Below are 14,627 nucleotides of genomic sequence, written 5' to 3' on the forward strand. Positions count from 1 at the left end.
GCTATCGAGAGCACAAGTTGCAGCACACGCTCAGCATACCATTGCTTCGGGCCATGAAAGAGGCAAACAAGCTCCAATGCTACTACCGCATAATGATCGCACTTTTTAAAAAAAAAAAATTGACGCAAATTTAGGGGTGCGATCATTACACGGGGTAAATTTTCTGCAAAAAATTTTTTAGCACCGAAAACACAAACGAGTTGCAGGTCAGACTATCCTTGTCACACGGGAGCGCTGCCCGCGGTCGCGCCGCTAAATGCGGTTATCGTGAACCAAGCTCGGTGATCTCGGCTTACGTCGTTAACCGAGAAAGTAGAGTGCGAAAAGCGCACTAGCTGTGGCCCACTTCAAGAACGTACTTTCTTCGCACTAAATCACGTTCCAAGAGCGACGCGTCAAAATAGCAGTGTGTGTAGTCCTGCGCGATGGCACTTTTATGCAGCCTTCGATCTCGTCCGAAAGCGCAGCAACAGCGCACAACAGCAACATTCCGCAGTGCTCAAGCTACGCATTTTACTGCCATTATGTTGAAAAATGTCCAGTCCCTGTCACATCGATGATGTACTTATAGGTGACACATTCGCAATGCTCAGAGCACCAGATTTCGCGCGCTTATCGCCCGGGAGCGCGGCGGTCGACGGCGCTCTGTACTCCCTAGTCGTCGCCAGGCCTAACTTGTTTCGTATCGAAGCCACAGTGGACGGCAATTTTGAATTGATTAACGCTACAATGAATGGTCTACTTATGGCGTTGCCTTACTGACAACCTAATTGTTTCATATTGAAAGAAATGTATACGATTGATTTCAGCAGCGCCTTAGCAGCGGAGCTGGCATGCAAGCAGATCGGGTCAGTCGCTCTGCAACGGCGGCAGCTGCTACGCGGCTGCGAACGTAAAACTAGCTTGTATCGCAGTTATTACTCCTACCAGCAACTCAGTACAGGTCAGCAATCCTCAAGGATGATTCATTTTTGACATCCCCGTATCCCAGGGCTTATTATGTACAAGAACAAGAAAGTTTAGCCGGATCACCGCGTCACTTCCTTCATTGCCCTGCAACCCAGAACGCTGGTGAGCCTTGTGACAACGGCGAACCGTGATTCGAGGTAACCGCAGTTAAGTTAGGTATCTGCGGTTAAGCATAACCGCATTTAGACTGCCTGTGTGACCGCTGGTCAACCAACAGGCGGCTGCCGCTGTAATGTTGACAGAGCAAGATAGTCATCTGCAAGTGCCATCAGACAGATGGCAAGTACGATCATCGTCGGCTAGACTCGACATCATCGACAAATTGCAGCGACAAGTTTGGGGTGCGATCATTACGCAGGGAATAAAAAAAATTGAATTTCGCCTACAAAATTCGTTTGCCAACAAACCATTTTTTTTTACGTAGTCCCTGATTATTTCCTACACGCGGTGCCAACTACTACTACGCCGATGGCTTTTCGACAGAACGAGCTGTACATGCTGTCGCCTAAAAGATAATGTGGCTGCTAGCACACATGCTTAGATCCATGATTTTTCGCAGACCTTAACCAGGGTGATTGTCTGAATTCTTTCAATAAACAGGGTTTGAATTAATGAGGTTTTTTGTACTCAGTAATAGGTTGCAGTAGGTGTGAATATGTGGGTGCAGGCGGTTTTCGGCCGTCAACTACCCGGACGAGGTGCCCCTGGATGCGGATGATGCTGCGCTGCTCTGGCTCAACAAATGCTCGGTGAAGATGCGGCACCGCATTGAGGAGGAGCTGGGGCCCGGGCAGCCCCCCGTGGGGGGTCCGCCCATGGTGCAGGACCTGGGGGAGCTGAGTGATGGCTGCGCCCTGGCCGCACTGCTCAGCTTCTACTGCCCACAGCACCTGCCCTGGCAGGACTTGTGCCTGCCGGGCGAGAGCCTCGCTGACTCGCTCTACAACCTGCAGCTGAGCCAGCGCTTTTGCGAGGCCCACTTGCCGCACGACGTCTTCTTCCTGACGGTGGAGGACGTGCTGTTTGTGCACCCCACCATCCGGCAGAACCTGCTCGCACTTCTGGCTGACCTGATGTTCATCTTCGAGATCCGGCCGGCCAAGTGCGTGCGACGGCCGGGACTGCGCTACGATCAGCCTAGCGCTGAACACACGCTGCAGGGTACGCTTCCTGGAGACGCTTTCTGCACACCAATGCATGTGAACCACTCTGCTTGACACTTAGCTCTAAACACTTATGTCTGTTTTGGGGACACTTGCCTTTGCACTCACAATGGCATTTCAGTGAGGGCTTCTAATTCCATTAAAGTGTGGCAGCTACTAAGGTCGCTGGCGCTTGATGTTATCTGTATCGGCTGACTTGTAGTGATTCCTCCCGCTATTTCTGCTTGCAGAGGATTTAATGTTTTGTTATTTCATTCATTGGCCCTAACGTGCACTCTGCAGTCAGTAGCTTTGTGTAAAGCACTGGAACTAGATCCATGCTCAGCTGATGCATCTTCGCAGCTTAGTTTGGAAAATTCAGAGCTTGTCGAGGAAGTAAATGCTAGTGAAATAAAAATGAGCCTTTGCTTAAATATAAGTTGGCTTGATTTTATTAGCAAGCCTTGTGTGGTGTGGTCATGTGACAAAAAGTTTGGGCTTGCTGTCCAGTTGAGCCTGGTTTGAGCCTTGTTACCAGGTTTGAGCCTGGTAACAACTTCTCTTTGCTGTTTATCAATGCGGAAATTGTCGGGCACTAATTTGACCCAAAACCTGGCTCCTTGGTGTTGTTCTTGCATTTGAGGCATTGTATAAAGCTGTGGCTACCGTGTGTTTCTGCACAGCGGCTCGGCATCGAGGAGAGTCCTTACGCAAGGCACGTGCCCTGCAGAACTCATGCAGCCACATTCCAGATCTGTGTCCGTCCGATGACCACAGGTGAGTGTGTGTGGACTCTTGCCCTCTGCAGTGAGGCTGAACTGCCTGCACTCTCTTCTTGCACTACCAGCCAATCCAAGCACAATGGGGCCTGGCCGGAGGGAGCAAGGAGGCCCAGCCAAGGTGAGCACCGAATGCGTTGTACAGTTAAGTGTTGACATTGTCCGCGTTTATTGTGAATGCTTTCTGGGATGCTGTAGTATGTTGACTTGCTCATTCCCACAAGCAGATCAGGTAAAGGGAGAGAGTGGAAAGTTAATCACATGCCAAATACCATAAAAGCTCGATTATGATACGGACCTGCATATGAGATGTAATTTGGGATAGTGAAAACGGGAAAAAGTTTTCATAATGCGAACAAGGAAGGTGCACCGAAAGCATTTACTTTCACCGCATTTCGTGCTTCGAGCCGTGACTCCACAGAGACCTGCGAGGCATACACGCTGCGCACGAGCGTGCCCAGTGCAACCGTGCGCCAAGCGCCTAAAAGGGGCACGCATGTGCTTGGTCCCCGCAGGGGCATCTGCTACATGCAGATGTTGGTGAGTTGCGACACCACGGGGTCCTGAGCAATTGACGGACATCTCCGCAGGGGGATGATGCTGAACAGTGCGTCACCAAGGACCCAAGCACCCTTGCTTAGCTGTGCATGGCTCAGCCGTGTCCGGGGAAAAGGGGATCCTGGTGGTTGAGCCGATGCCGAGCGTTTCGACCTTTAAGGCTGCTCGGCGGAGGCAACACACCACTTTTGGCCTCAGCTTCCTGTAGACGGCACCTCCGGCCTGACCCCACCGGGGGAAATTGGCAGTCGCCTTTTCCTATCCTCCCCTCTATCTTTCACTTATTCCTTTCTCACAGCTCTCCTGTCTCCTCCTCCCTTCTTGGCTTTTCCTTTTTCCCTGGCTTTTTTCCTTTTTGTGCGGCTAACCGCCCTGCGTTACGCCATATTTGGTTATAGTTGCAATGTACAACTGGCGTGGGCAGGGCTTTTTTCAAAGTTCCTGCCCCGTCCCCTTGTTGGGCACCGTGGCCGAACAACATTTCATGAAAGCTGGCACCTGTAAAGGGTCTTCAAAATAACAACCTCCCCTACACTAACCCCCTACACTGCCAGAGCTGCAACAGCAAAAGTTATCTTATCTGGAAAAAACGATTCCTAATCTGTGTTAGCTCACCATCTTTATCACTATATCAAGGAAAGAGATAGAATTCTTAGATGGGCACATCCAGGCTCTCCATCGGTCTCAATGCGCACGGAACCTTGTTATTTTCAGCATTGTTGCCTTGTGTGCAATTTTTTTGTGTTTTACTGAAGTATAATCTCGTATGATAATCCATTGGAAAGTACTAGAACTTTCTTGAAGGTGATGACTCATCCGTACCATATAAGGGCAGTGGAACCGGTTCCAAGCATGTTTTTGGTGGGAAAATTCAAGAAAAGACACTCATTGTAGACACCATAGAAGGCAACCTGAATGCCATCACATTTTCTTGGGGGGGACACTGGTCTTGAAAAGAAAATTTTATTAATTTATTCATAGTTATGAAATTTTCAGGGCACATGTATTTCTGTGCGCTGATTCTAGATATGTCATTTAATTTCATGTAAAACAATTCCTTGAGCACTTATGCACTCTTTATGTAAGTATTTTGCGGAGAGTTTTGAAAGAAATTTGCAGCAGGAAACTCGCTGAAATGTATGCCATTGGGTTCTCTTGACACCAAGGAATACAATAAGGGTAAAATTATCATCCTGGCTCTCATAGAACTTGAGTAATAGGGTACTGAAGCTGCCACTTCACACACAGGAATACACATTTTCCTTTTCATTTCTGAAGCGACAATTTCAAAACTCTGTAACTTAAGTTCTATGATAGGCAGGAAGACAATTTCACCCCTATTGTATTCCTTGGTGTCAAGAGAACCCAATGGCATACATTTCAGCGAGTTTCCCGCAGCAAATTTTCTTCAAAACTCTCTGCAAAATACTAGCATAAAAAGTGCATAAGTGCTCAAGGAATTGTTTTACATGAAATTAAATGACATATTTAGAATCAGCAGACAAAAATACATAAGCCCTGAAGATTTCATAACTGTGACTTCATTAATAAAATTTTTTTTTTCTTAGTGTCCCCCCTTAAGAATATGGTTAAGAAGGCCTCCTGATGGTGGCACTGATGCCTGCGTCCTCAGTTTGTCCTCGGACTGTTTAAAGTGCACGTGCCATTACTGCATTGAAAACTTTGTGCTGAACAAACGAAAGAAAGTTAGCAAACAGAAACCATGGATGACACATGATATCATACACCAGAAGTGCGAAATAGTGATTAAAAAAGCAGCGAGTGCAACCTGGCATAATCAAGAAATTACAGGACGATCTTTTACATTCAGTCCGTGATTTCAAAAATCACTGTTTCAGTATGTTTCTACCAAACTTTATGAAGAACGCACCAGAAAAGTTCTGGAATTATGTAAGCAAAAAAGACTGTTGTGTCACAGATATCAGTCAACACTTCTATGATGTCAGACCAGAGAGCCATTGCACAGCATTTCAGTACAGTTAAACCTGGTTATAACGAAATCGAAAGAAGTCTCGAGAGTTTTCGTTGCATCCAAGTTTTCATAACATGCAGTTTTCGCGAGAAGAGTCAAAAGGATATATGCAGAACGGAAACCATAATAAGATATAAATGCAGGTGAAATCACCTTGAAAATGTTTACAGAAAACAGCATTACTCGTAGTCATAAAGGCGGAGCAAGTTTCGGGATCGCACTGACAGGGCGACTGCGACACAAGCTGCCGCCGCCGCCGCCACCTCCACAGCTTGTGCAGCATAGCTACGAGTGGGGTGGGGGAGGCACGGACACCACGGCCGAGCTAGGGAAGAATGCATGCAGCCGCACTGCCGCCGTAGATTGACCGCAGAGGCATGTGCTCCTATCCGCATGTTCCCTCTCTTGGTCTTCCCCTCGCTGTTGCCCCGGGAAACGCGCTCCTCACCTTGCTTCGCCACCACTCTCTGCCGTCCCTGCTCCCGCCACGCGAGAGCTATCGACGCTGGAATCTTGTGAGCAACCCCGTTTCAGCGATGGCTGTGCATTGCTCATGCCATTTCTCTTTTTTTTTTTTTTTGCTATGCCCTATTATTTTTTCGCTGCTTTTGGTTTTGATTTATTGGGGTTTAATGTCCTAAAGCGACTCGGGCTATGAGGGACGCCATAGTGAAGGGCTCCGGAAGTTTCGAGCACCTGGGGTTCTTAAAGGGACAGTGAGGAGAGCTCTATTAATATTTTTTTTATAGCAAAATCCGATAGTTCGGCATTTCACGGCTTTGTTGCCGATTGGCCGGCAGCGAAAGATGCATTTATTTCTAAGAAATTTGGATTCGAAGTTGAAAAAGTTTTTCTCGCCGCTCTGATTCAAACTTGGGATCCTCTTATGACGACACAGGACTAAGTGACGTGAAACATGACGTGTACATGACGTAACGCAGACTCCGTGATTTCTGGCGGCCAGCAGTGCGGCTTAGCAGCAGCCGAAAAGAAAGCTACCGCTGGCAGCACGTTGAAGGCATCTATCGGCTATTGCGGCCGTCGCTACCGTCGCTTCGTTTACGTTTTCACCGGCGTTCTCCCAGCGTTACGATGGATCCCATTCTCGAAGTCGTCAACGAAGTTCACGCTAATAGACACCTTTAGCATACCTTGTACCTTGTTACCGTTAGCGGAATACTGGGAGCCCACCTACCGCCGGTGAGCAGACGCTGATTGGTCCGATGCTGCTGGCTGCAGGCACGCACGTAGCTGCTGGCACGCGCGTAGCTGCCGGGTACATGGCGCCGTCTGGTGACGTCAAGGAGATTTGCGCAAGCATTGGCTGCGCCTCAGTGATTGGTGGCTTCTCGTGTCCTAGTGTTGCTAGAACCATTGGTTCTAGCAACACTGTTTTGTCTTATGACCTCATCACGCTTGTACTTGCGAGTTTGGCCTGTGGCGCCGATACCTGTATTTTGGTTCTTGCTCTTTTCTACGTTACAAGAGCTTTGTTGTTAGTATGAGTGATGTTTTTGTAATCAGGAGCTGGTATTCTGTCGATACAAGCCAACTTCAATTTCTCCTCAGTGTCCCTTTAACGTGCACTGACACCACACAGTACACGGGCCTCTAGAATTTTGTCTCCATCGAAATTCATCCGCTGCAGCCAGGATCGAACCCGCATCTTTCGGGCCAGCAGCCGAGCGCCGTAACCACTGAGCCACCGCGGTGTGTTTTTTTGCTGCTTTTGAGCATGAACTGTTGTAATGCCACGTGGCATGACGTTCCAAAACAGAATGCACGGAGGGCGCTGGAGCACAGCGCGCTGCGTCAGCTGTGGTCGTTCCTTGCGATTGGCGTCCCTTTCATATCAGTTCGTGCTTTATTGTCACGGAACTTTCGCGTGGTTCTGCCAAATTTCGAGCAACTCTGCAAATAGCTGGCGTAGCCATTTCGTTATACTAGCAGTTATAGAAGTCCAACACTTAACTATAACCCCCCTCCAAAAATGTACAATCATCTATGGAAGGCAAAATGGGACCGCAGTTTCACCTCACTATATCCAAGTTTTTACTATATTGTGTTTACTATAGCAGGGTTCTACTGTATAAAGAAATGTTGTGAAAGCGCCATAGCTAGGCTTCAGAGAGAGAGGAGGAACACGCACACAAATAAATTGGCAGTAAAAAGCGGGTACTGAAACCTTAAAACACTCCTGGTGCTCTTGGAGAGAGGACACTGGGATCCTCTTCATTACCACTGACTCGGCGGGGAGCATCGGGGAAGTGGCTACCACCATACTCTCTCCCCCTCTGGAGAGAGTTCCCGCTTGGTGGCTTTGGCTTAATTCGGAGGTGCTGAAAGGAAACTGGGAGGAAGTCTGGAGCAGTCACGATTGTTGAATCATGTCTCTTCTGGGATCATAAGTTTATGATTTATCACCACTGACAATGATGAGTGCGATTGAAATGGGATTGTCTCTCTGTAGCTAGTGCCTATTGTCCGCATTACCCAGTGTGTAATCTCTTTTTTTTTTTTTTTTTGAGCCTAGGTGCAATGCAAGGTGGCCGCACGGTGCAGTCATCTGTTCGAGAGGATGAAGACTCGGACCAACTGAGCTCGTCACCAAGGTGAGGTTTTTGCTCATCTGTTTTGGAGCAAATATTTTGTCCAAGTAAAAGAGGTTAAATTTACTGCTGCCAAGTCTCGCAAAAGATGTCTCACCATTCCTTCCTTCACAGCATGCAAAATGCCTGAGTGTCGTGTGACATTGCTGGTATATCAGTCAGTTAGCTTTGGCAGCTTCAGTCTTCACAACATGTTTTCATCGGCGGCATTTACATACAGTGTGTTCCATAATTAAAACGCACACCATAGAATGCACCTCAGAGCTAAACCGGTATGTTCGAGCTCAAATTTTGACAGAAATGGCACTTGGTCGGCAGAACTGTTTTATACCACATTTGTTTGGGGTACTTGCCTGAATCAATAAGAAGTCGGATATTCGCATACTCTGCGGCGACAACAAAATGAAATCTCTCTCAGTGATTGCACCGGCGGCGCCATCTCTTTTGTTGGCTGTGGAGATTTTGATAGAGCAGTTGCTGGAGAGTCTTCAAACCTCCTGAAAATGTTCGTGTGCGATTTTCGCAGGATCGTGATACTGGGGGTTCTTGTTGTATCATACTCGGTGACAGTTTTGTTGTGATTGGGGAAGTAATGCCTCTTTGTTCCCTGCAGGTGTCGCTCAGACGAGGATGATGGCGTGGTACCTGGCCGGAGGCCTTTTTCTTCCCTGCGGCGCCACTCCAGTGGGGCCATGGAGCCATTGTTGCCAGCACGTTTGCGTGAGAGTAAGGAGCGAAGTAACTGTGATGTTGCCAAGTACCTGGAGTGTGGCGAAGATGTTTCGGTAGGGTCAGTGCCCCAGTCCCCTGCGAGAAGTGCGCATGAAGTGATGCAACGAGTGCGTGACGCCGACGAGCAGGAGTCCGTGCACAGAGGGCCATCCAGCACCTCCTTGAGCCTTCGAAGGAGTGCCTCCCGTTCGGAGTTGGGCTCACCACTGCACCGGAGCGGATCACGCAGCACCATCGTAGGCTCAGATCTTGCGTCGCCTCTGCACAGGAGTGCCTCTAAGTCTGACGTAGGCTCACCGTTACGGAGGAATGCTTCCAGAACGGACCTCTTTCAGCCATCGGTGCTGAGTCGAAGTACGTCGCAGACAGATGTCTATGGAGGCTCCCCTGTGAGAAAGGGTAGACTCTCGACAGAACTGGAGCCAAAGAAACCGTTAACACTGGAAAGCTACTATGACCAGCTAGCTGGAGGTTTGCAGAAGCAGGCCGGCTACCCACTTCGCCGAGAGTCCTCTCTCTCACACATGTACAATTTCTCTGGGGAAAAAGCAGCCCTGGAAATGACAGACCCATTTGAGACTGACATGTTTGCTGAACACAGGGAACGAACAAAGAAGGCGGCAGCTCAGACCATGAGCTTTGCACAGCTGTCGAAAATGAAGGACACTGCTGACTCGGGTAAAGCACCATCCAGCATCAATATTGTCTACATGCAGCAAGATGGCTCAGGGAACCGACTGCCCCCAGAGAAGCGAAAGCCTATGGATGGCAAATCGTCCTCCTCACCAACCTCCACGGGACAGCAGCATCAGGACAAGGAAGAGAACAGCAGGACTGTGGATGACAGTGCCTCGCCTTTGGCAGCACAGCTAAACAACGTGCGGTTAAAGCTCGAGGAACGGCGGCGTAAAATTGAACAGGAGAAGCGCCGCATGGAGGAGCGGGTGAAGAAGCAGCGTCAGAAAGCAAGCAAGGCAGCTTTTCTACAAGCCGTGGCACGTGGGGACAGCAGCAAAGCTGCCGAAAGCAGCAGCAGCATGCACGAGGAGGAAGAGGAGGATTCTGCCTCAGCCAGCTTGGAGGCTCAGCAGCCGCAGAGGTGGCTGCAGCAAAACGGAGATGCACAGCCTGTGGAGGACTCGCCCCAGAGTGATGACTTGGACCTCGATGAATGTGTCTCATCCATCGACCGGCTCAACACCAGCCTTACTGATCTGCAGGCTGACATCTCGCGCATCTCCAGGCAGCAGCAGGCCATCCAGAATCTCCTGCATGGTCCCCAGGCAGTGCCTTTAGCGCCCCAGCCTCAGGAGAAGTTCTTCCTGCACGGAGGAAGCAGCACGGACGACGGGGCCCAGCCTCAGAGCCTTCCCACCTTCTCCTCTCCGCACTATCTCGCGCCGGAGGTGGTGCAGCCGCCATTCCAGCAGCCTCAGCGTCGTCAGTGGGGCGACTACAGCATGACACCTGTCGCCATGCCACCGCAGCAGCAACCACGCAGGGGACACTGGGGTCCCCCTGTGGTCGCAGTCGCCGAACAGCCACCTGTGCGCTGGGGTGCACCCTGTGGTGCCCTGGGGGACCAGGGCTATGTCGTCTATCCCGCGAGCCAAAATGAGTTTGCCTACCATCCGCCGCCGTACTACCAGAACGGTACTGCTCCTGACATTCGGCCAGTGGGCTACGCTAGTTTCACAATGCCACCTCAGCAACCGCATCAGCAACCGCATCAGCAACCGCATCAGCAACCGCTAACTTTACCACAACAGCAGCTGCACCCACTGCCGCCGCCATTCCAAGCACCCTGCACGACTAACACTGCAGAACAGTCGACTGCCATTCAGCGCGATTCTCAGCACTCGTCAGCCACTCCACCATCTTCTGTGGAAAAGGATGTCACTGAGTGCCTTGAGAACGTCTCCCTGAGTTGCTCGACTGCACCTCAGCCCAGAAGTGCAGAGTTTGGCAGGACGTACCGTGTTGCCAAGGGAACTGCACGCCCCCAGGCCAAGCCGGCAGCTGATGACAGCGATGTGGGCTTCTTCATCAGTTTCGATGACCAGCAGCCGAAAAAGCCCAAGCCAAAGCTCCGGCCGCGGATCACGAAGTCGGAAGAGCTAGCCCTTAGCAATGGCTCCCTGACTACAGAATGCGAGAAAGGTACACATTTACTTGTGTCTTAGTCGCACTTTGCAGGCAGTAACAAGTGCAGAATGCACCAGTCTGTCTGTTAAGCTTCATTCTTGCTTCTTTGCCTTAGGAAATCTTGTCTTTCTTACCTCTGTTAATCTGCTGAGATGCATGGGTATGGCGGGAAGTGTTGTGTGTGCGCTAGTTTCTGTGACTGTCACTGCACTGTTATGTGACTGCATTTACATTGGCTACATTAATCTAACGTGACAGTGATCTGGCAAAAGTGAATTAGAATGGGGTAGCTCACTTCACAGCAGCTCCATTGGGAGCGGTGAGGCTGTGAATCTCGACAGCCTGCGATTCCGCGGCAGCAGCATGAGGCGTTGCCACGGTATACTTCACTGTAAGGTTTGCCGTCGTGCCGTGTAGACTTCAGGCTCTCAGCGGTCTGTTCTGCATTAGTGTATGCTTTCTTTATGTGTAACTTTGTACTTGGGGCAGCTTTTCTCGCTTGAGCTGTTGTGAAAGAAGGTAGTGTAGTACACGACAATTTTTAACGTTGCATGTAGGCTTGTATGAATGGTCGTTTTTTTTTTTAGTTCTAAGTGAATTTGAACAGAATGGTAACTTTCTTCAAATAATTTCATCATTGTCATCATTAATTTTTCCTTATTAAGGCCCCCTTCGGGGCATTACATAATTACATAAGGGGGGAGAACAGAAGGTAATAATGGGTCACAAAAAATAATAAAAATAAGTTGCATAAAAATAAATAGCAAGCACAAGTTGCACAGTTGTCGACACCATGAGATACGGAAATGAAACAAAGCAATAAACAGGTAATAAGAGGGCTTAGAAAAGGAACTCTGAAGAGAAATTGTCTAATATTAACTGTTTAAATTTTGCAGAGTTTCTTTCTTTTACCACATTGCTTGGAAGTGCGTTCCACTCTGCTATGGCAGTAGGCAAAAATGATTTATTGAAAGCGTTCGATGAACCATGGGTACGCTGAACATAAGCAATTGAACAAACGTTGTGAAGATCTCAAGGAGGGCAGAATTAGGGTCTCACGCAATTGCGAGGAAGTGGGGTATTAGTTTATGAAATAGGCATAGTCTTGCTATCTTATGACGTGAATATTTTGAATACTTCTAGCACACAAAAAAGGTTGGCCAGTACAACAGACCATTTTGAAATCATTTTTTTCGAACACAGAAGGCCATTACATGAAAAAGCTGATACAGTCAAACCCACTTATAACAATACCGGTTATAACAATATATCGGATATAACAATGGTCAGTAGTGGCACCATCAACTTTTGCGTGTGTTCTGTGGTATTTTCAGCACAACCCTGTTATAACAATTATTGGTTATAACAATGGTATTTCCATGGCACTTCAGTATTGTTATAAGTGGATTGGACTGTAGTGCATTGAAGCTTTGCCACACTCATTGAAACTGTGTCAACTTTCTGCAGAAATACCCATCAGAAATTGGGGAACCGCTCTACGTGCGGTGCCAACATATCTGTGCAGTGTGAGATCTATGTATGGGGCCTCCAACTGCTGCTTTTAATTGACACCGTGTCATTGCGCAGTTTTTTTAAGCGGCGACTTCATGACAGCTTCTAGGCATACACACCCGGCCCCCAGCTCCCCGCATCAGGCGTCGGGAAGGGGAACCCATTTCCACGTGTCTTGTGCTAGTCATAGCGAGAGAATATCAGAGTAGGACAGGACGGGTGACGAGGAGAAGCCAACATTTTGAAGGTGCGAGACAAAGTGTGCACGAAAAAAAAAGTAAAATAAGGCTGGCTGTGAATATGAAAAGAATATGGCGAGGGCCTTTGTGGAAGGGAATGTAGTGAAAGAGCAGCGATAAGTGGGACGAGCAAAAAAAAAAAGGGTATACAGTTGCAGCATTGTGTAGCATGAAGCACGGAGCAGCGGCAGCAAGAAGTGGAAGTGGGGCGGCACTACATGGGAGGTTTGCCACACGTGACTTTGAAATGTGCGTTTAACTATTACCTCTTAATAAATGAAGCTAAAGCCATGGAAGACAACATGCATGAACACCGAAGGCAGTGCTCATGCAAAGTTTTCGTTTTCACATGGACTCGAGCTCCCTTTCACTCTATATTCGTGGCTGCAAAAATGGTACTTCCACTAGACTTAAGACAGTAACCTAAAATGCAATAACTTGAAAGTAAATCATTTGGCTCATAATGGGAGGATTAGAGAGTGAAGAAAGGTACTTCTCTTTGTTTCTTATGTAAACAATTATGAGACACACAGAAAATATTAACCGATACTGGGCTTCTACCAAAGTATGACAACACAATAGATCAGCGAGTGGCCTCACTCACTCTATATATTGTCTCTTGTCTCTTGGATATTGTCTCTTAAACCTCTTGTATGCGTGTTGATTAGCTAACCTGGCAACTGTAACGAGTTAGCTTCAATAATTATTTGTCGGAAATGAAATGTCAGCAAAAAAGCATATTCTTTTCCTTTCGCAAATGCAAAGCAAACGCAGCTGGTGACATCATACACCCAGGGTTTCCCATAGAGATAGCCTTGATTGAGGCTATGCACAAATGGTATTTAATTTTAATTTGCACAGGCTCAAAATGATATCTGGCCGCGGTGGCTCAGTGGTTAAGGGGCTCGTCTACCGAGCCGGAGTACCCGGGTTGGAACCCAGCCGCAGCAGCCGTGTTTCAGTGGAGGTGAAACGCAAAAGGCGCCCATGTGCTGTGTGATAACAGTGCCCGTTAAAGATCCCCAGGTGGTCGAAATTATTCGGGGAGACCTCCACTACGGCACTTCTTTCTTCTTTCACTCCCACCTTCCTCCCTTACCTTACCGCAGCGGGGTTCCATGTCTCACTGAGATGGGAGACAATTACTGTGCCATTTCCTTTCCTCAAAAGCCAAATTTTTAAAAATTTGGCACAAAGGATCCGAACACTTCAGAGAATGAAAGTTTGAGTGAAATCCTGGAGTTGCCCTTTCAGAGCCTGGTAAATGGCGATGAGTACAGTATAATTATTGCACAGTATATCTGATGTCTGATTTATCTGATAATCACACTCCTGTGGCAGGTGCACACTTTATTGAAATGTTGGCGACGCACAGCAGTGGGCACAGGGCGATGCTAGAACTTTGGTTACAGGCCCAGTTCTCCTGCATGGTGTTGTGGATTTTGTCTGAGTGGCGCAAGGCACGCTGTCCTCACCATTAGTGCATGTCCAACAACTCTGCTGCAACTCTGAGGGCACGTTTTATTTTTATTTTTTTTACCAGGAGACTCGAAAAGCCCTTCGAGTGGTGCACCATCTGAGAACCAGGCACCGCCTGGTAGTGGCAGTGGGGCCTTAGGTGTGGGCTTCGTCATTGGTGCTGACCTTGTGAACCCTGACCCGGTGAGTGATGCAGTAGGTGTGTTTTCTTATTTACTCGAAGCGTAGAAGGTCATCCTGTAAGCATGTTAGTTGTCAGCCATGTGTGCCACTGGGAGTAAACTCAGAGCTGTGGCAGATCTATTTTTTATTGCGTGGTAATGCGAAAAGTACCTCGAGCATACCAGAAGCTTGGAAGAACGCTAGCATTATTTTAATTCATAAGAAAGAAGACATCAAGGACATGAAGAATTATAGACCGATCAGCTTACTGTCCCTTGACTACAAGGTATTTACTAAGGTAATCGCTA

General features: G+C 48.3%; 1 protein-coding gene across 7 annotated transcripts in view; it reads left to right on the forward strand.

The window, feature by feature from the left end:
• LOC149359249 (patronin-like) overlaps positions 1-14,627 on the forward strand; it is a 54,073-nt gene that overhangs the window by 18,037 nt on the left and 21,409 nt on the right. For 2 of the 7 annotated variants that reach the window (XM_089571526.1, XM_089571523.1), the window contains exons 4-9: positions 1,637-2,130; positions 2,795-2,888; positions 2,959-3,011; positions 7,912-8,053; positions 8,664-10,942; positions 14,222-14,340. In XM_089571526.1, coding sequence (XP_089427652.1) covers positions 1,637-2,130; positions 2,795-2,888; positions 2,959-3,011; positions 7,912-8,053; positions 8,664-10,942; positions 14,222-14,340 — 3,181 coding nt within the window. Of the gene's footprint in view, positions 1-1,636; positions 2,131-2,794; positions 2,889-2,958; positions 3,012-7,911; positions 8,054-8,663; positions 10,943-14,221; positions 14,357-14,627 lie in introns of all 7 variants that reach the window. The other 5 variants (XR_016288768.1, XM_089571522.1, XM_089571524.1 and 2 more) reach the window with 5 other exon arrangements.

Source organism: Amblyomma mixtum, chromosome 2 (assembly GCF_055824585.1).
Source record: "Amblyomma mixtum isolate Tamu chromosome 2, ASM5582458v1, whole genome shotgun sequence".
Classification (NCBI taxonomy): Eukaryota; Metazoa; Arthropoda; class Arachnida; order Ixodida; family Ixodidae; genus Amblyomma; species Amblyomma mixtum.